The following is a 22,581-nucleotide window of genomic DNA, read 5'->3' as shown; positions in this document are numbered from 1 at the left end:
TTGTCAGGAGGCAGACAACATAGCACGCCTCTCTTTCAGGCCTGGCTTTTATTTCATCCAGTTATCACGGAAACATCACAAAATGCTCCGGCTGTGAAACACAGTTTTATTCTCCTGGAATCCCAGCTAAGCCCCTGGGAATGTCTAAGCAGGAGTGAAGAAATTCAAGGGATGGCGTGAGGTGAGGGGCTGTTCCTGGCTCAAGAGTCCAACAGCATGATATTTGAGGGGACAGGAAGGGCAGGGGGTTGCTCAAGACAGGCTGGGCTCGAGTCACAGCCTCCCCCTGCATAGAGCAGCGGGGCAGAGCCTTCCCCTCCGGCCTGCCACAAAATGGAGGATGGGGCCACCTCACTCAAGCTCCTCCCCCTCCTCCCCATGGATACGTGAGGGTCCTTTGCAGCAGTTGGAGACCCTGCCCCATTTGCAAAGCCTCAGGGGGCGGGGTCATGCTGCTCACACACCCTCTCTTCCCTGACCCTGCCTGGCCACTGTTGCTCACATCTCCTTGCGATCAGAGAGACAGCAGCCACTTTCAAAAGGTGTCCAGAGGAGCCCTGGGGACCCTTAGAAACGTACTGGAGGTGGCTCATCAAAATTAGAAGGTCGTTCATGGAGGACAAGCTGCCCAGGACAAGCCCAGCACTATTTATAATTTCATTTATTCATATAGTGTTTAATGCCCAAATAGGCTTCTGAACTTCCCCTGCAGGGTGTCACTAAGGCAGGTGTGGGGGCCCTTTGGCGTTCCAGAGGTTTGCTGAACTACAACTTCCCAACATCCCTGGCCACTGGCCATCCCTGCAGGGGCTGATGGGAGTTATAGTTCAGCAAAATCTGGAGGGTCAAAGGTCCCCCACGCCTGGTCTAAAGGGGCATTCTAATTTCATTTGTTACTGAGGTGGTCAGTTTCAACAACCACCCTCCTGCAACATATGCCCTGGCTCCCAATGTGTCTCCAAACCCAAAAGCGCTGGCTTTAAGTGCTAAAGCCTTACACCTTTTGGACCCCAAGCTCTCTGATATGCCCCTGATCAACCTGCTTGCACACTGACATCTGCATTGGAGGCGCTCCTCAGGGGTCAACCTCCTAGGTCAGCCAGACTGGTAGCCAGAAGGGAGAGAACCTTTTCCATGGTGGCCCCATGGCTCTGGAACTCCCTGCTAGCAGATCCGTGGCAGGCTGCCACACGCAAGCTTCTCAGAAGGCTTTAAAGACATTATCCCTTCCAGCTAGCCTATTGCTGGTCAAGGCCTTCTGGCTTGGGCTGTGGGTTGCTCGTGCTATGAAAAGTGCTTTAATTGAGTGGCCAAGTACGTATATGGTTTTTATCTTGGGGTGGGGTGAGGGTTGAAGGTTTTAGGTCTTTTTTGTCTTTTCAATATTTTGCAAACTTTTACTGTTGTGTAAATAAAAATAATTCTGCACTGGGAAGAAAGCGCCCATTGGCTCCAGTGGGAGCTTTCCTCCCAATGCAAACAGCAGCTTCAGGGAAGTCATTGTGATGGCAGCAGGGGAGGAAAGGGTTAAAATATCCCTCTTGTCCTGCTGTGATCCCAACTATTATCAGCCACCGCTCGACTCCCACAGCTGCAACTTGCATTTTTTTAAAAAAAAAAATGTGTACCTTAAATGCAGAGATGTATTTCGTGTCCCTCCAAAGGGCCCTCATCACCTTCCTGGCTGGCCTGCAATCCATGGCTCAGACTCTTAACTAGTGCAAGGTTGAAGAACCTTTTGAAGCTCAAGGACCACATTCCTTCCTGGGCAAGCTTCCAAAGGCCAGTGTTGGTCCAGAGGCAAAAGTGAGTGGAGTAAGAAGTGTGCATTCTATCTTTGGATAGTCGGTTTATGCCTATATCCTCCATCCAGACTGACAGCAGGCATTATCATCATCATCATCAACAACAACAACCTGCCCTTCACCCAAAGGTCCCAGGGCAAGTTACAATTTCAAAATACAGCATTAGAAACAATTAAAAACAACCTAAAATCACAACATAGGGTGGGTCCTAAAATATACATCTCAGGTGTCAAAGGCCAGGGTAAAGAAGTGCGTCTTCAACTTTCACCCAAAACTGTACAATGAAGTTGCCAAACAAACCTCGGTGGGGAGAGGTTTGTTGGAACTTAGGGGCCACCACAGAGAATGCCCTCTCCTGGGCCACCATCCCCTGAGCTTCTGATGGTGATGGAACTACCCAAAGGGCCCTCTCTGCTGATCTCATCACCCAAGGGGGGTCTGTAGTGAAGGAGGTGGTCTTTCTGATATTTGGGACTTAAATCATTTAGCGCTTTCAACACTAGTGTGAGCACCTTAAATTAGGCCCAGAAATGAACTGGCACCAATGCACCTGTTTTAAAACAGAGATCTAAAGGGAACTCCAGCCAATAATCTGGCTGCTGCATTTTGGACCAGTTGAAGTTTCCGAGCCATCTTCAAAGGCGCCTACACGTAAGAGCACTTTGCAGTAATCCAATCTAACTTATCAGAGTTCGAGGACACATTACAGCCACGCAAAAACATTTGGGGTACAGAGCAGGAGCAGGGAGAGGCGTGGCCTATGGAGAAGGGGTGTGGCCTAGGGAGAATTCCAAGGGCCAGACAGAGGCCTGGAGGGCCACATTTGGCCCCAAGGTTCCCCACCTATGAACTACTATATCAAGAGGAGAGCCCACAGATGGGTCACAGCCTAGCAAGGCCCCTTCTGCCTGCTCCTAGCTCTTTAAAGGCGATCGCCTGCATAGTCATTTCTCCACTGGGCTCTTTTATGCCACAGCCATACACCAAATCCATCTCTGATTTTCGCAAATGGTGCATTTTCTTGCTTGCTCAGAGGCAAAGCTAAACCTTTCACAACCCAGAAAGAATTGATAGGAGCTGGTGGAGAGACTTTTAAAAATAGGCATTACGTGCTGAGGCAGCCCTGGCCAGCCCACAGCCACAAGAACAGAAGCCTGAAGCATTTCTGAGCTGCGTCTTGGAAAACAGCATAATCAGGCACTTCAGAGAGGAAGTGCTCTAAGACAGCCTTGACAAAAAAAAAAACCCAAAAGATGTTGGTTAGCAAGCTGGCTGCTGTGGAAGGAATGATTTCCACCTGGCAAAATTATTTGGTTGCATGGAAAATCTGAAGGTGGCGGTAGTGGGGAGAGACCTGATGGGATATAGCCAACTCATCAACCATTAAATTACATCCAGGAGGTGTCACTGGCATACGAATGCAGAAGACATCTTATATCGAGTCAGGCCATTGGTCCATCCAGCCTAGTATCATCCACTCTGACTGGCAGTGGCTTTGCAAGCTCTTAGCCAGAGAGAGGCCTTTTCTCATCACCTACATCTGAACCTTAAGCTGGAGAGGCTGGGGATTTGAACCTGGGAACGGCTGCAAGCAACACACGTGCTCTACCACCAAGCTACGGCCCTTCTCGGTTTCCTTGGCATGTGACATCAACCTCAATCAGCTGCAGATGCATCCTCGAGACTGTGGCTCTTATTGCAGCCAGCAAGCGACACCTCACAGAACCGAGCATGGCCTGCACAGTGTTCTTTCAAGGATATAAGCTGCAGAAGGAGGGGAGATGAGACACGACAGGAGGGCTGACTCCAGTGACTCTGCTGAGAGTCTAGCCCCATTTGGCTCCTCCTCTTCTTGAAGTGCTTCCATTCAATCTTGTCATTATAAAAATTTTGGAACTTTGAGAACTGGGGATTGCTTGTTTTCTTCCTCCCTCCACGTCCAGTTTTCTTTTCATGTTGTGCCTGCACACCTGCCACCAGGGACCGACTTTATCTTGTTTATGGTTGGTTTTTATAGATCTTATGTAAGCAGCTCTTTTGGCTGAAGGGGGGTGCATTAAAATGCTTTCAATAAATAAGAAAGAAATAAGGAGTTGCCTCACACCAAGTCAGAACTAGTCACACCTAATTCATCTAACTCCTTACATGAGCCCTTGCCACAACAAACTGTTTATTGTGGCAAGAACTTACTTCAGCTGACGCCTGAATTCTCCAAGGCTCCACGTCACCCTTTTGCTGCAGACATGATTACTCTTCTGGATTTTTTATTTCTAATGCCTTGTTGCCTGCTGCACAACACAGAATTAACTTACAGAATTCACTACTGCAAGATACACTGGTGGCCACTGGCTCAGATGGGTTGGTTTTTAAAAAAAATAAAATTAGACAATGTCAATAGCTATTAGCCCCATGGGAAGTTGCCCTTATCCGATGAGCAAATACTGGGAGACAAGCAACAAGGGGTGGGGAGGCTCACGGACTTCGTGCCCTGTGTCCAGGGGCATCTGTTCGGTTGCTGTAAGAAATGCATAACTAGACTAGTTGGACCTTGATCTCAGGCACTTCTTTTCATCTTACGGTACCAGCAACTCTCTGGACCCCCCAAGCCCTTTCACTGGAGATCCTGGAAAACCTTACACCTGCAGAAACACATGCACCATCAGTGTGGCCCATTTTACGACTGGGTATATAAGGAGTTAGACAATCTTTCAGGTATCCCGGTCCCAAGCTGCATAGGGCTTTGTACACCAAAACCAGAACCTCGCATTTAGTCAGTAGCTAACAGGTAGCCAGTACAATTCTTTCAGCAACGGGATAACAAGTTTGCGTCATCCTGCCCCAGTAAGCAATTGTGCCGCCGCATTTTTGCACTAGCTGTAGTTTCTAGGTCAACTTTAAGGGTAGCCCCACATAGAGCTCATTACAGTAATCCAGGCTGGAGATTATCTGTGTATGGATAACCGTGATCAGGGTATCCCGGTCCAGAACACCCGCAGCTGTCTTACCAGCTAAAGCTGGTAAAAGGCACTCCTAGCCACGGAGGTCACCTGGGCCTCTAGCGACAAAGATGGATCTAGGAGCACCCCCAGACTACAGACCTGCTCTTTCAGAGGGAGTATGACCCCATCCAAAGCAGGCAACTGACCAATTATCTGAATTTGGGAACCACCAACCCACAGAGTTTCCATCTTGCTAGGATTCAGACTCAATTTATTGGCCCTCATCCAGCCCACCACTGAGTCCAGGCAGCGGTCAAGGGCTTGGACGGCCTCTCCCAATTCAGATGTTACAGAGAAATAGAGCTGGGTATCATCAGCATACTGCTGACACCTCACCCAAAATCTCCTGATGACCTCTCCCAAGGGCTTCATATAGATGTTAAACAGCATGGGGGACAAGATGGTACCCTGCAGCACCTCACAGTACAACTGCCAGGGGCCGAAATACAATCACCCATTGCTATTCTCTGAAAATGACCTTTGATATAGGATCGGAACCACTGTAAAACAGTGCCTCCAATACCCAGCTCACCAAGTCGGTCCAGAAGGATACCATGGTCAATGGTATCAAAAGCCGCTGAGAGATCAAGTAAGAATAACAGGGTCGCACTCATAAGAACATAAGAAGAGCCTGCTGGATCAGGCCAGTGGCCCATCTAGTCCAGCATCCTGTTCTCACAGTGGCCAACCAGGTGCCTGGGGGAAGCCCGCAAGCAGGACCCCGTCCTTCTCCCAACAAAGGTCATCCATCAGGGCGACCACGGCCACCCAGACTGGAATGGGTCAAGATAATCTGTTTCATCCAAGAGTACTTGCAATTGCTGCACCACAACCCTCTCAATCACCTTCCCTAAAAAGGGGGTATTTGCAAAGGGGGTATTCATGACTCCAACTACAGCAGGATCTAGAGCCTTGGCTCAAATGAAGCTACAATTCTTACTTAGCAAAGAATAAACAGAAAACAAACTGAAGATGTCCACTGTGCTTTGAATTAGAATTGGAGGAACTCTTTGAGCACCTGATCTTTTGTACCTGTTTTCATAGGAATACAATGGACTGCAACTAGAATGCCTTGTTTCAGAGAGAGGAATCAGCCGATCTGACTGCAACCCAAAACCAGGTGGTAGAGCAGATGAACATGTGTGTGGTGTGTATATGTGTGTGTGGTGTGCTGCACATTCTTGGGTTTAGCTTCCTGGTCAGCCAGAAAACCTGTGAGGGTGCTTGGTCAAGACACAACCTCTCAGACTCATACTGTGGCACAGTACAGTGGAATTGGGTGAGGGAGAAGCAGGTTCCCTACTCAGCCCTGAAGCTTGTTGTGCGGCCTGGGGTTAGTCATTGCCGATTGGCTTGACCTACTTCACAGGATTGTCGTAGGGATAAACTGGGGTGAAGGCAGGTTGCTACGGAAACAAATCCATCACGAACACGTATTAAAAAAAGGACAGAGCTTACCTGGCTCTAACTTGATAATTTTTACGGCAGCCAATTCTCCAGTATGCAGATTTCTGGCCTAGAAAAAAGCAAAATGACAACAGATTTAAGCCAAGGGCAAGGAAACATGCATCAGTGCGTTAAACAGAGGGGCTCATGCATGTGTCAGAATGCACAAGACTTGGGGAGATTGCAGTTCTGAAGCATTTCTACAGAACAGCACCGCCATTTTAAAACTATGACACTGACCACCAGTAGTCAGTGGTAGATTCTGAGGCAATCCCCTGGATCACAATGAAATGTGGATGATCTGCCACATGGAAGTCATTCAAGCAGCCTCCCGTGTGGGAGCCAGAATGAGAGTCTGTTCTGAGCAGCTGTGACTTGACTGCCAAAGATTTCAGGGACAAGAGGTGGGTGCGTCCCCTGCGATGCTTACCTACTACCTGGCTTCTCTCCCTTTTCCCTTGACGCTGGTTGGTGCAGCTCCACCAGAGTGCAGGAGCTGGATGTGTTTTTTAAATTCAGTATCCTTTCTGGTTTGCGCCAGAAGTGGCTGTTGAAGTTAGCGATCGCCATAAGTCGTAATCGACTTGAAGGCACATAACAACAACAAAGATAAACGCTGTCGTCTGTTTTCATTGCAATCCAGGGGATTGCCTCAGATTTCTTTGTGATCCAGGGATTTCATCACACACTCACCATAAAGACCTCCCTTAATCTGTAGAGTCTCCACATCCCTGGCAGATTATTATTATTATTATTACAATTACAGTATTATTATATTTATATCCCACCTTTCTTCCAAAGAGCTCAAGGAGGCATACATGGTTCTCCCCTCCTCATTTTATCCTCACAACAATCCTGTGAGGTAGGTTAGGCAGAGAGACAGTGACTACTGGCCCAAGGTCACCTACCCAAAGAGCTTCACGGCCGAGTGGGGATTTGAACCTTGGTCTCCGAGGTCATAGTCCAGCACACTAACCGTTACACCACAGTGGCTGTTGATACCCATACTGTATGGAAATGTGGCTACGCATAAAACAAGGAAGGCCACTGTTCTGTGGTGGCATCCAGCAGACAAACCCCTCCCCCTCCCCTCCGGTCACATCATCCCCTTCTTTACAGGGTCTTCCTCCACCACCTGAAAGCGTTTCAGTTCCAGTAAGCTTTTGATTTCTGACCTGTTCTACAATTCCATGACCTTCCTGCCACTTAGATCTCTTTTAGATGGTTTTTAGAGTTCTAATTCAACCTGGCTCTCCGTTGAGTTAGTGGCTTGTCAGCATTTTTATTCGCTGCTCTGATTTTTCTTTTTAATAGGACCGCAAACGTTTTACTGTTCACTGGTGGTTGTTCTGTATGCATGCTAGCTGCTTTGGACGCTTTCATTAATAAATAAAGAAGAACACCCCCCCCCCCGGCAAGTCTTAACCACAGCCAACCACAGCTATCGGCAGCAACAGAAACTGCAGTTAAGGCAAGCCGCTTTCTCTGTTAACCAGCACTGGCTTACCAGATACAAACCATGGTTAAACGGGAGGTTCTGGTTAGTGTTAACTGAGGTCCCAATGCAACGCGTAACCATAGCTCCACAGCAGAGCATCTCCTTTGCATGCAGAAGGTCCCAAGTTCAATCCCCTGCAGCTCCAATGAGAGAACCCTGCCTGATCCCTTGGAGAGCTGGTGCCAGTCAGTGTAGACCAGTGGCGGCGCGTGGCTCCATGTCAGTGGGGCAGTGGAATCCACTCTGGGTTGAAGTCTGAAATTTCAAGCTGTCCCTTGAAAGTTCCGACTAAAACCCAGAGCGGATTCCACTGACATGGAGCCACCAGCAGTCACTACCACAGACTATGTTGAACTAGATAGACCAAAGGCCTGACTCAGTATAAGGCAGCTTCCTATGTTCTAGCCGTGGTTAAGGCAGATGAGGAACATTTGTGCTGGGGCTGATGGGAACAAACACATGTGATCCTGTTTCCAAACTCTGAGCCACAGAATGCCCCCATGATGTATAAATAGGCCCAGCGAAAGGGCAGTATCACTTAAGAACCTAAGAACAGCCTGCTGGATCAGGCCAGTGGCCCATCTAGTCCAGCATCCTGTTCTCACAGGATGCTCCAGCGGGAAGCCCCCAAGGAGGGCCTGAGCACAACTGCAGCGTCGCCTCCTGCGGTTTCCAGCAACTGGTATTCAGAAGCATATTGCTCTGACAGTGGAGAGCAATGCCATTTAATTCTACGTCTTCAATTTCTGATCTGGATGTTATTTTAAAATGCTCCAGAAGCTGAAAACCACTCACATTTCAAATCCCTACGTTTAAAACAATGTTTAAAATATGATACCACTCATCAAGTACTCAAAAGGTTATCACACAGAGGATGAATCATGCCATGCATAATTTTATACACTTCTATCACATCCCTTCCGACTCACCTTTTCTCTAAACTAAAAAGCCCCAAATATTGTAACCTTTCTGCCTAGGGGTCCCTCCAACCCCTTGATTTTAAGTACGCAGGTCCTCCTGAACCCCCATGCTTAAAGCAATCCTCACATTTGGAGGCGTATCGCAAACACTTCTGCCAAGAGATTACAACCCTGGTGGTATAATTGCCACTCTCACCCAGGGCTGTGGAGTCGGAAGCAATTTTGGGTGGAGTCGGAGTCAGTAGAAATGTACCGACTCCGACTTCAAAATAAAATTAATAATTTAATTTTTTTGTTTTAATGTATTTTAAGGTCTTTTTCTGATGTCTTAAAGTGTTTTTAGCATTTTTGTTTGAGGCCCTGGGCTCCTGTTGGGAGGAAGAGCGAGATATAAATCAAATAATAAATAAATAAATAAAATAATATACATTTGCCATTTATGAAGGAGTCGGAGAGTAGAAAAATGGAGGAGTCGGAGTTTGACGTAGCGACCCACAGCCCTGCTCTCACCACTAGGTTTAAAACTGGTGCAGCCTCCTGCTCTCATCTCCCTTCGTCCCCTTCCCACATTCTAGCCTGGCCTTCTGGGTCAGCCCCCGTTCCCATCCCACACTGCCTCCCTGGCTGCTCTACAAGGTGAAAGGACCAGGAGGGTGACCCTAAATCCAGGAAGACAGCTGCTTCCTTCCTTGCCTGCAGGAAGCACGTGACATCTGTGCCAAACCAGGGTACATTCAGTCCTCCGTAAGTGATAAAATAGAAAAAGAAAATCCAGAAAACATAACGAAGAAAAAAAAAAGGATGAAAATAAAGGGATTGCGAGGAAGCTGCCCTACAGCTGCAGATAATTTGCAGAGTTGCAAGCCTCACTTGGTAGATTTAGGGAATATGCCTAGGGTCCCAATGGGCATCCCAGGGACCATAACATAGACCAGATCTCTGCCTTTGTAGGGACATAGGAGTGAAATTGAATGAGGAAAAAAACCCTCACTCAAACCTGATGGGGGGGGGATAAAACACCTCCCACACTTTCTGCCCTGCAAGGCTTTGGAGCCCCCATCTGCCCCCTTTTTGGTCTGTTCTGCCCACCACTGAACTTCAAGCGTTCTCCCTTCGTTTCCCCACACGCTGTAGCAACAATGGCGCCACCTTAGACCAAGGCAGATTATTTGTCGGTTTAACCTGCATTGTCTACCAGTCTGACTGGCAGTGTCTCGCCAGGGTTGACCTTCAAGAACTGGAGGCCTTCTACGTGCAGAGTATGGGCTCTGCCACTGAGCTAAGGTTGCTCCCTATGGAACACCCCGAGGCCCACAGCCACATGCATGTGAGGAGCTGGCCAGCTTGTCTGGGCCTCCTGTTGTTGCCCAGGCTGCACAGTACGGGGGGAGGGGGGGTGGACACGCAGGCCGGCCACCTTTCAGGGAAGCTTGTTCAGCCACTCCTGATCTGCTCACCCAGGAACTGCCAAGAGGCTTCCTGGAACCCAGTTTGAATACCACTGGATTCACCAATTACAGCTGCAGCTGGCTAAATGTCAGGTCCCAATGAGCTCTTCTGGGGCTGAATGCTATTCCAAAGAACTCCAGGAAATGGAGTTTTAGAACCTTCGGAGGCCCACTGTGAATTGTTTGCAAGGCACTTTGAGGGTAAAGTTGCTTGCCTCTGTAGCGGTCTTGATGCCCCCTCCACATGTACTGTAGTCCCCAATGAGGTGTCCAGTGCAACGTCTGCTGCAACTTCTTGGGATCGGTTTCAGTTGATGCAGCCTGATGATGTGGACAAGGTGTTTGTGATGATGCGGCCAGCAACGTGTCCTCTCGACGCTTGCCCTTCTTGGCTTATTAAAGCTTGCTGTTACGAGCAGTCAGCAGGAACTGTGGGGCAAAGTGTCAGCAGTACACTGATGATACCCAGCTCTATTTGCTGGTAACATCTGAATCGGGAGAGGCTGTACAAGCCCTGGAACCAGTGCCTGGACTCAGCAGTGGGCTGGATGAGGGCCAGCAAACTGACTCTGAATCCTAGCAAGATGAAGGTGCTGTGGGTTGGTGGTTCCCGAGTCCAGATAATTGGTCAGTTGCCTGCTTTGGATGGTGTCGTACTTCCTCTGAAAGAGGAGGTCCATAGCCTGGGGGTGCTCCTGGATCCATCTTTGTCACTAGAGGCCCAGGTGACCTCAGAGGCTAGGAGTGCCTTTTACCAGCTTCTGCTGGTAAGACAGCTGTGGGTGTTCTGAACCGGGATACCCTGATCACTGTCATCCATACACAGGCTGGATTACTGTAATGTGCTCTATGTGGGGCTGCCCTTGAAGTTGGCCCGGAAGCTGCAGCTGGTGCAAAAATGTGGCGGCACGACTGCTTACTGGGGCAGGATGACGCAAATGTGTTATCCCTTTGCTGAAAGAACTATAGTGGCTGGCTGTTAGCTACTGACTACATGCAAGGTTCTGGTTTTGGTGTACAAAGCCCTATGCAGCTTGGGACCAGGATACCTGAATTATTGTCTCACGCCTTATATACCTAGTCGACCACTACGCTCTGCAGGTGAGGGCCTTTTATCAGGAGGTCTGTTCTGCACAACGTAGATAGCAGACGTTTAGTGTTGTGGTATCTACCCTGTGGAATTCACTCCCCTTAAATATTAGACAGGCACCGTCTCTGTTGTCTTTTCTGTACTTGCTAAGGGCCTTTGTGTTTCTACAAGCCTTTTAAGCAGAGATCTATCCTAGTCTGCATCTCTGTTAGAATTGTTTTTAAACTGTTTTTAAAGCTGTTTTGTTTTAATATGTTTTTAAAGATTTTTAAAAGATGTTTTTATTATGTTTTATAGGTATTTTTTGCACCTATTGAAGACCTTCCTCTTTCAACAAGCCTTTTAAGCTGAGACCTTGTCCCAGTCTGCTTCTGTGTTGGAATTGCTTTTTAATATGCTTTTAAACCTTTTTTAAAAAACAATGTTTTTTTAACTTTTTTTTAAAAAAATCTTCAAAGCTTTTTAAAAAAAAGTTGTTAAAGTTTTAATGTATTTTAACGTCTGTTTTATGATGTTTTAAAGTGTTTTTAGTGCTTTTGTTTGCCGCCCTGGGCTCCCGCTGGGAGGAAGGGCAGGATATAAATCAAATAAATAAATAAATATTTTTAGTATTTTCTCATTTGTTTGCTGCCCTAAGAGGAAGCTCAGGATATAAATTTAATAAACAACAACAGGATCAACAGAAATAGAAAATACAGCCTTTCCTTCTAACCAAATAATGGTACCTTTCATTTATTCAGTTGTGAATTCAGGGTTTGATAGATGACATTTAAATGATTTTGTGCACTTTCTTAGAACTGGCAAATTCTAATAATTAAGCCAGGGAATTTGTTTAGCTGAACTATGGAATTCACTCCCACAAGAGGCAGCAATGGCCACCAACCGGAATGGCAGTAAAAGTGGATTAGGCAAATTCATGGAGGATGAGGCTATCCAACGGCGACTAGCCATGATGGCTATGCTCTGACTCCACGGTCGGAGGTAGTCTGCCTCTGAATACCAGTTGCTGGAGAATACAAACATGAAGAGCACTGTTATACTTGTTGGAATGTATGAGGTTCAACTCCAACTTGTGGGTTGAGGCTGCACGGGGCTAAAGGCGTAGCTAGAGAGGACACCTCTTGGTTGCTAGGCTACACCTGTCCTTTGATCTCCAGCTGTCTCTTCCTTCCTGCTTTACTGATATGCAAGGAATGTTGATCTCAGTTCCTTCCCGCCTTCCCACAGTCTTTCTTCTTTCTTGAGAGGGAAGCAGACACCTTTCCTTTGTCTCTCCCTCTCAACCAGCATGAGGGCCAGCACTGGGATCAGTGCTGGCTGCTCCAGCATAGCTAGTTAGCTAGATATAGAACTCTTTCCTATCAAGCATGTACTTCCAGAATAAAGTAGTTGTTTCTTATTTTAAAGCTTAAAGCCTCTGTCTGACTAATTTGCAGGGAAGGTAGAATCTTAGCAAAGATTCAAACACACACACACAAGCTCGCCCAAAACTCTCCGTTCTGCTACGCAAGTCTGCAGGGTCCTACAGGACATTGGGCCCAGCCTCCTATAATACTCAAGTACTGCTTGCTGGCTTCCAGTGGTATCTGGTTGGCCACTGTGAGAACAGGAAGTTGTACTAGATGGGCCTTTGGCCTGAACCAGCAGGGCTTTTCTTGTGTTCTTACGAGGACTTGGTTAAAAATACTTTCATCAGCTGAGAATCCCTAAAGCTTCCTTTAAACACAGAAAACTGCAGAAGGCTAAGCTGGGAGGTAGTTGCCCTTCCAGCCAAGAGCCTTCATAGAATTACTGCTGGACACAGCTGCCCTAAGTAGGACTATACTTGTCACAAAAATCCCAGCACTAGAAATAGCAGCAATTCAGCACAAGAAATCCCATTTCCCTTTGCCAGGCCTGCAGAACCTGAACCCAGGAGCGGAAACAGGCAGCACAAACTGTTTAGCAAGCCCCTAAGTAGGGCACTGTGCACATCTCCTGGCCTTGGCGAGTCAGAAGTTGTGCAGGCCTGTCCAGGGGCGTCTCCAGCTTAGCTTGCCACTGGGTTCCATCTCCAGCAGTCAGAAGGTGCTTATATTCTCCTCTGATTTAAATAACATATATATAAATCCAGCTTCAGCCTCCTGAATAAATTAGGCACAATTGCACAGCTGTCAATTTCGCATAATTCTTCTGCTAGCCACAGGAGGCGCAAAGCCCCAAAGCGCCAACCCTGTGTCCATTCAGCCGGCTCTCTGGCTTCTGAGATTCACCAGGAATATTTGCTTACACGCTTTCAATCGTATCTTCACAGCCATGTGGATTTTGAAAAGAAAAGAAAACCCAGATTCTCAAGATGCCACGTATGATTCCAAACCCTGCATCACTTGAGTGGTATGATTACAGAAGTGCAGAATGCAATCCTACAACGTGCGACTATGGAAGGAACGAACCCAGAAAAGGCCACATGGAGAATGCTTAATGCCTTGGTTGTGGCCATTTTGTTACATCCATGGCATGAGCGTTGTAAACCGCCCAGAGAGCTTCGGCTATGGGGCGGTATACAAATGCAATAAATAAATAAATAAATTAGTGGAAACGTGCACAATGGATAGCAAGATCTGAGGGCAACAGCACCTCTCCCCTCCTGCCATTTCCAGCAACTGGTATTTGGAAGCATTCTGGCTGTGACAGCGAATGCACAGCAAAGCCATCACGGTCAGTAGACACTGATCGCCTTTTCCTCCATGACTTTGAGTAATCTTTTAAAGCTGTCCACGTTAGTGGCCATCCTGTAGGAGCAAATTCCATAGTTTAGCTATGCGTTGCGTGAAGAAGTACTTTCTACTGTCTGTCCTGAATCTGCCAACATTCAGCTTCATTGGATGTCCACGAGTTCTAGTGTGATGAGAGAGGGAGAAAACCTTTCCTCTGCCCACCCTCTATGTGCAGCGCATCGTTTTATACCCTTCTATCATGTCACCTCTTACTAGCCTTTCCTCTAAACGAAAAAGCCTTCCCTCCCTCTGTTATAAATGAGTTTGCAAACTTTCTTCTGTGTTCGGAATCTGTTTTTCCTCCGCAGAGAATCTAGTTTAGTTGGCAAGGATCCAGACCCGGAGCAACAAACTTGCAGCCTATTTCCATCTTCAGACTCTCTCACAAAACCATGAAGGCTGCTAACTTGCCTTCCACCGCCACCACCCCACTTACAGAAAATTAAGAAGCAAGGCTGTTCTCAGATCACAAATTCCGGACAAGTATCAGATCACCTGGAAAGGGAACCAGGAGCCTCCTGGCCCACAGCCAAGAAGGGGACCCTTGGGACAAACCACTTAAAGGAAGAAGTTGCAGGGCTGTCACCTCCGGCCCCAGCACAGTTCCAACATCTGGAGAGCCACAGGCTCCTCGTGCCGGCCCAAAATCCTCATTTCATCCCTCTCTGGTCAGACTCCTTGGCTTGAAACCAAGGAGGACCATGGCTCAGTGGCAGAGCATCTGCTTTGCATGAAGAAGGTCCTGGGTTCAATCCCCGGCGCCTCCAGGTAGGGCTGTCTGAAATCTTGGGGAGCAGCTGCCAGCCAAGGCAGACAATACTAAGCAAGACAGGCCAATGGTCTGGTTCGGCACAAGCCAGCTTCTGCCTGCTTAAAACATTTCTGTTTTGGCAAGCCTAACCAGACACGTAGACGTTGATCTGTTTTTAAGGTGTTTTTTGTTCACTGCCCGTTTTAATTGTCTTTTAAATGTTTTAATTACTTGTTTTTAACTATTTTTATTGATAATTTTAATATTCCTTGTAAACCGCTTAGAGGTTCTGTTACAATCAAGCAGTATTATAAATTATGTTACCTAAATTGCCCAGGCATTTTAATTTTAATTGTAATTTTATTTTAATTTTGGTCTCAACCGTGTTTTTAAAATGTTTTTATTGTTATATTGTACCCACACTCACTTGTATTTTAATGTGGTTTTATTCTGCTGTACACCGCCCTGAGAGCTCGTCGCTATAGGGCGGTCTAAAAGTACAATAAATAAATAAATAAATAAGAATAAATAACACCCTTGGAAGCCGACTCTGCCTCTGCCTAGAGCCTCTTGGGCAACCCTGGCAGGGACATCCCAAGGCCCATATATGACTTTGGGTGTAGGGCAGGTGGCCGTGGCTGGCCTAAATTGTAGGGGGGGAATGGAGAGACCTGGCTGTCCCCCCCCCCTCCAGGACAGTGCTCATGTCAAACCCCAGTCCAAATCTGGCTGGTGCTTTCTGCTCGCCCTGCCCTGCCTGCCAGCCAGCCAGCCAAAACAGCACACAGCATGGTGCTCGCCACCCTTGGAACTCTTTCCAAGATGCCATAATGCCACCACCCACGGGCATTCCCTTACTCACTGGGGCGTTTGGCGCCCACAGGTCAAGCAAATATGAAGCCAACACTGGCTGCTAGGCCGCCTTTTGTAGCTCTGCAGAGTCCTTTTTCATTTTCATTTTTAACGTTGCCAGAGGCCATTGTGGATTCTGTGCACTTCTTACCCAGCTGGAAGCTCAGAGAGGGAAAGCGGTGACAGGCTCCATTATGGTGCAGGGCGTTTGGGCTTTTCAGAAAACACGGCCTTAACAGAGACTTTACAGACTCCAACCGTTAAAGAGATCTGGCTCTCAGAACTGGCGTCCCTGTTTCATTTTCAAGGAAAGAGAAAACAGGGGCACTCGCACAAAAGGCCTTAGCGGGGAAGGAAAAGAAAAAAGGACAGCTAGAAATAAAGAAAAGCAGCTCATGGTTCTACATTCCACCCCCTCCCCCGGCCATAAATGCGTCTTTCAAAATTATGGCTGGGGGCGGTGGGGACCTAGAATTATAAACAGCCTGAACGTTCTGGCTGCACTTAGGTCCTCCTGGCTGGCTTCACAAAGGGTTAGTTAAAAGTATGGAATTTGCCCCGACAAGATGTAGCAATGGCCACCATTAGACAAATTTGTGGACGACAAGTCTACTAATGGCTACTAGCCAGAACGGCTATGTTCTATTTCCACAGTCCAAGGTAATGTGCCTCTGAATACCAGTTGCTGGGGGGCATCGCAAGAGGGGAGAGTTGCTCTTCCGCTCAGGTGGGCTTCCCATTGGGGCACCTGGCTGGCCACTGTGAGAACAGGATGCTGGACTAATGGGCCAACTGGCCTGATCCAGCAGGATTTTTCTTATGGTCATGTGGCAAGTTAAAAGCAGCTCCACCATGGAGAGAAAGCTCAAAATTTGGTGCTCATGCTGTCTAACTTCAGCACCCAGTGAGACGCCAAGTCTGAAGGCAAGACATTTGTACTTAAAACACAGATAATAACGTCTTGCCTTGCTCTGAGCTGGGTGCTGTCAGAAAGCACTGATGGAAGAAGCCCATTGCCCCAATTTCCAGAGGGATGGCTGGATTAGTCTGTGTAACAAGAAAAAACAATGCAGAGTCTTGTGGCACCTTAGCGACTTACATATGTATTACGACATAAGATTTCATAGACCAGAGTCCATTTCATGAGCCCTGCTGGATCAGGCCAAAAGGGGCCCATCTACTCCAGCATCCTGTTCTCACAATGGCCAACCATAAGCCTCAGTGGGAAGCCAGCCAGAAGGACCTGAGCGCAACACTTGTGTTCCTCAGGAACTGGTATTCAGAGGCATTAAAAAAAAATACAACAAATGGAAGGGGATATCAGCAGCGTATTGCTGACACTTCATCTCAAATCTAATGATTTTTGTGTGAAAAATTCATTTTGGTGCTCATAACGAACTCCTGGGCTCAGAATTCTCTAATTCTGGGTGTATGACTTTTGCCCTTGGCTCTGGTTGGTGGATCTTGCAACCATGAAGTAAGTCTGCCCAACCCTGGGCTAAAAGCACCAGTGATGCCCACAGACGCCCCACTCTCCCCCCCAAAATGAGATGCCACATAAAGCTATTTCTTTAGCCTGTGTTTTGGGGGTAGGCAGCTGGCAGTCCATGAACCACAGCTGGCCCCCAAAGCACCTCTCTCTCCCCGCAGATAACCCTCCCAAATTTTAACTGTGCGTTCTCACAATTTTACTCATGAAGGAAAAAAGCACTGCATGTCCTTCTGGGTTTCCTATACGTTTGTCTCGTGTTCATTCTGGGGAGGCAAAATCCCAGAGGCAGACCTGACTCTTCAGGAGATGCTTCCGGATGCTTGTGATTGGCTTTAAGCTTTTTAAAAAATGTTTTGTTGTTAACGTGTTTTTTTATATATGTTCTTAGTGTTTTGGCATTTGCCGCCCTGGGCTCTTTCTGGGAGGAAGGACAGGATATAAGCATAACAAATAAATAAATGAATAAATAATCCACTACTGGTTATCCCAGGCTTTCTTCGTTTCACATCAGTGTAATTTAAAGTGGCAGCACGTGGGGTGTGCGGCTGTGTATATTTGTGCAATTTTGTTCCTTCCAATTATGTAACATTTGGGAGTCAGAAATCATTGCCTATCTACTGCATATCACCCCAAGATCTACCAGGAGATCCAGATCTAAATTGTTCCTGCCCCCCTTCTAAACCAACACGGATTGCAGTTCAGAATTCTCTTTAAGGAGGTATAGAAGAACAGGAATCAAATTCTTGACCTTCTGTGAAATTCATGCACTCCCCAAACAGGTTTGTGTTAATGAGAGCAAACAATTAAAAAAAACTGTAAGAGACCTTCAGGGTGGTGCAAATTCCGACAGATTAAAAAAAAAGAGGGAGAGAAAGACTCAGATCCTGCCTTTCAGCTCAAGGAAGACTCTCCAGATGACTCAGAATAACTGGTAAATCTGACATAAAATACCTATCAATAACAAACGGCAGAACCGTTTTAAAAAATAATGACAAATGTATGAAGCAGAAGTGCAAAACCCAGAATGCAGCAAATTCATCTTGGCAAAACAAAAGCCAGCCATGTGGGAAGTGGGTTAGGAACAGAACACACTCTGCTTCCGGGGACCATCAACAATTCATTCGGCAGTGCCAGCAGTTCAAATCTCCGGTAGATACAGCCAGATGGTTAAACACGTCTAGACAAGATGGATCTTTCCCTTCTGAATGATTCCTATTCTACACCATGCTATTTCCTAGATTTCTTTCCAAGCACTTTTTCTTGCATGAGAACCAGCACTAGTCTAACAAATCTATGAGATGTGAAGCTGTCTTCGTACCACATCAAACCATTGGTCTTTCTAGCCCACTATCGTCTACTCTGACTGTCAGCACCTTTCTGAAGTTTCAGGCAGAGAAATGTCCCTTCCCATAACAGGATCAGGTTGTAAGTGATGGGGAAGAGACCTTTCTCTGTCTGAAACCCCAAAAGATGCTGACAGTCAGAACAGAGGGGCCAAGTATTGAACCTGGGGCCTGGTGTAAAACACTCAACACTGCACAAATGTGTTTCACCAGCTTGCAGAGCGTGGACTTCCAATGGAGTCTGACTGTTGCCTTTTCCAACATGCAGTTTCAACTCTTGAAAAGCCAGCTTAAAAATAGTAAAACACAGTAGTCCAGAATCTAGAAAGAGCAAGAGCATGTGCAAACATTTCCTAGCCTGAACTGGGAATCGGGTCAGAAAATCAAAAATGGGGGCGGGAAGCAGAGCTGCATGAATTGCAACTGGCTCCAGGCACTTCCCTTTTCAATGACAGGAAGTCTACAGAACCAACCATGTAAAGAGGGTGTTTGTGGTGGAAAGGAGGACACACAACTGCTGTCTTGGGTCAGGGGGACCTGGGAACCTCCCAATTTGAGGCTTGGACAAGTAAGCCGACTGAGCTACCAAAGACTATGGGCTGGTACAAGTGCGATATCTTTGATCCTCCAAACCAGCTTTCCCCAACCTCGTACCCTCCCTCTCCCATTCACTCCAGCCAGTTGAGGGAGGCTGCTCCAAACTAAACACACTCCCTCCTCCTGCTCAGTCAGCTCCTCCTTCTTCAACACACCACACGCATTTCTATTAACATGCACGCCGCCATTTGTACTTGCCCTCCAAAACAGAATTGCAAACCATGGTTTGGAATTCTGATTTGGAGAAGCAGAGCAAACCATAGCTTGCCAGTTTAAGTGTTGATGGCAAACTACAAGTGGTGCACAAGAGTAAGCAACTAACTGAATCTGAGGACACAAGGGGGAGGGGGAGTCATGGCTTGGAGAATCAGGAATGGCAGTCAACCCTGTGTGCGTTAAGGGCTAGAGAACCCCCTCAGGCTGAGACAGCAACAGAGATGTGCAACATTAATCAGTTCCTGTGATTGGCAGACTGAAGGATTTTCTGCATTGGTCGCTGCTACTGTTAGGAAAATTACTGGGATCTGGGCCTTCTGCCTCTGTCTTGTCAACAGAGCAGAACGTCCAGTTGGCTGCTCTCAAAGCTCCAACAACTGGCTGCAGGAACTCTGGGGTGAAGAGACACCCCCAATGCCATGTTCTAGGTGTGGCTGCCCCAATCCCAGTTTAGCCAGTCACTGATAGCAGCTACTTTCCCTGAAATCTCTTGCTTCCACTCCTTCTTCAAAGCCCTTTTTAAGAAGGTGACTACCACTGTGATGAAACACACACACACCCCCCTTGAAGATGGACTGCCTTCACGTCAATCCCGACTTATAGTGACCCACACCCCTTAGCGCTTCCCAAACAAACACCAACCTGTTGGTCCCACTGAACAAGCTGTGCACATAGGGCCAAGGCTTAGTAACATGAATAAAGAATAAAGAATAAATCCCCGCACAAGGAAAAAAAGAGTGTCGGGAAGAAAGCTAGGGAAGAAACCACCTTCCTAACAAGTTTGGTTTTAATACATAGGGATTCCATCACGCAAGCCCTGATCAGGCCTAACGCACTTCAGGCAATCATCAGCTCCTTGTACAAATGAGGCCCAAGACAAAGAGAAGTTCTCAGGCAGGCTCCAGAGAGGCAGCCGCCTTAGTGCAGCAGCTAAGTCCAGGGGAGAAGATGCAACTGCAGATCTGCACCTGATCCTCATCTGCAGAGAGGCTTTCAAAGGACACACAAATGCACGCGGATCTCTTCAGACCAGCGCTCATAAGAACATAAGAACATAAGAAGAGCCTGCTGGATCAGGCCAGCTCCATATAGCCCAGCCTTTGCTGGGCTGGCTGGGGCTGATGGGAGTTGTAGTCCACAGCATCTGGAAGGCACCAGGTTGGGGAAGGACGGTTTAGTCCCAGGCAGTTCTCCGACTGTCTCCACAAGATTGCCAGTGTTTTCCAGGCCTGTTACTAGGGATCCATTTCGAGTGGAGATTCCAGGGGCTGAACCTGGAGCCTCTGGTATGAAAAGCAAGTGTTCTGCCACCGAATGGCCCCCTCCCTCTTAAGAGAATTTAATGCACTTCTGAATTTTGGATGCTGCTGTTGCACTGGTTCCCTTCCACCCCCCAAGCAAAGTGGAGGTGAGACAGGTACCAGCTTCACACTGAAGTGGCTTTCTGACTTCAAGGCATGCGGATTCCTCCTCTGTCTCTCCCTCCCCCACAGGAACTTCAGGGCCAAACCACACCGGATGGGTCACTCCTCAATACCCACCTGCCCCTCCTGAGGCTGCCCAACCCTTCACCTGCCAGCGGCTCATCTGCTCAAAATCACCCCTCTCAGCTGGCTTTTCTCTCCCACCAGGGAGAAACGCAGCAGCAGGAAAGCAGCAGGGTGTTTTTTCGAGCGGGTCCACAGCTGGCCACGGAGGGGTTCTGTGTCAGCCTTTGCCAGCCAGATGCCCTCCAGACATTGTTGGACGACGATTCCCATCATCCCCACCCACCACACCCATGCTGGCTGGAGCTGTTGGCAGACGGAGTCTAGCAACATCCGGAGGGCATCAGATTGGCAACGCTTGGGTTAAGCAGCAGATTCAAGATTCCAGCCTTATTTATTTATTTATTTCTAGGCCACGTTTTGGTCAAAAAGGCCCCCAAGGTGGCTTTCACACAAATAAAAAACAGAAATGCAAATAAAAAACAACACAATTTACAAAAAATCAAACTAACAAAATTACAGCATTTCTAAAAAGCATCAACAGCTATCCAAAAGCATTCATCTTCCTGGTAAAGGACAGTCCCCAGAAAAATGTCACTGAGAGCAAGGGTGGGGGGGCAAAGCAGGTGGAAAAACTTGCCCCTTGATGGTCCCAGCAGAGTCTCATCCCAGCAGTGGTACCTCTCAGTCTGTAGCTCTTCCAGATATGTGTGTTTTCCTTCCATATGTGTTTTTTTCTTTAAAAAGGAAGGAAGGAAGGAAGGAAGGAAGGAAGGACGGACGGACGGACGGACGGACGGACGGACGGACGGACGGACGGACGGACGGACGGACTGGGGCAGGGGGAAGAATCTCACAATTAGACCGTTTCAGAACTGTTTAAAAAGGCTGGAGTGGAAGGCAGACAGATCGGAGTTGTAGGGGAAGGGCCACAGCTGAGTGGTGGAGCCTCTGATCTGCATGTAGAAGGTCCCAGGTTCAACCCCCAATGGCATCCCAAGACAGGACTGGGAAAGACTCCCTGCCTGAAGCCCTGCAGGAGCTGCTGCCAGTCAGTGTCAACAAAACTTAGCTAGATGGACCAAAGGACTGACGCAGCAGAAAGCAGCTTCCTATCAGCTATAGGTCTAATTCACTGGGCATTTTATTACTTATTTGAAAATATTTTAACAGCCACCTTTCTGGAGAAAGCAGCTGTTCCACACAAGCCCCCGCAGAAATAAGTGGAAGCTGGTCAAAAGCAGAGGAGGGGGAACTTCCCCATGGATTTCACCTGGGAATAGGGAGAAAGCCCATTTGGCTTGCAGGTTAATGCGAGCCTCCCTCGCTTGCACTTCCTAAAGCCGCATGCAAAGGTCTCATTCCATAGCCTTGGGCAACTCTCTCTCTCTCTCTCTCTCTGCAGCTCTCCACCCCAAAACCAGGAATGATGGACCCCTACCTCACAACCAGGCCATTGTTGCAAGGTCAAAGAAGGTAGAGAGCCTCCCGTACCATGCATGGGATGAACAAGGATGCTACACTTTCAGCATGACAAAGCAACAGGGCTTTAAGCCCCACAACATTCCCTCCAAGGAATTTAAGGAGAACCAGTCATTTGAACATATGAAGCCGAATCAAAAGAACGGTCCATCTAGGCTAGCTGCTCTGACCAAAAGCCGCTCTAGATGGTCTCTGGCAGAGATATTTCTTGGCACCATTACCAGAGATCCTTTTAAGCAGAGACTGAGGGCTCATCTACACAGTGGTTTAGTGTGCGTTTGGTGCTACTCACATCCCTTTTTAATTTGTATGGTTCACATGACGTTACCGGCAAACAGAAGCTATCGTGCAGTTTTCCCCCTGTAAATCCATACTAACCCAATCTGCTGATAATACGAT

At 47.6% G+C, this 22,581-nt stretch overlaps 1 protein-coding gene across 1 annotated transcript in view; it reads right to left on the bottom strand.

Annotated features, from left to right (window-relative positions):
- Nucleotides 1-22,581, bottom strand: part of MAP4K5 (mitogen-activated protein kinase kinase kinase kinase 5) — a 122,687-nt gene that overhangs the window by 78,246 nt on the left and 21,860 nt on the right. Inside the window, exon 3 of the mRNA XM_061612583.1 lies at nucleotides 6,263-6,320. Within this exon, the coding sequence (XP_061468567.1) occupies nucleotides 6,263-6,320 (58 nt within the window). The remainder of the gene's footprint in view (nucleotides 1-6,262; nucleotides 6,321-22,581) is intronic.

This window comes from Rhineura floridana, chromosome 2 (genome assembly GCF_030035675.1).
Source record: "Rhineura floridana isolate rRhiFlo1 chromosome 2, rRhiFlo1.hap2, whole genome shotgun sequence".
NCBI classification, from domain to species: Eukaryota; Metazoa; Chordata; class Lepidosauria; order Squamata; family Rhineuridae; genus Rhineura; species Rhineura floridana.
Note: the sequence above shows the minus strand (reverse complement) of the source record. Positions and strands in the feature narration are given on the sequence as shown.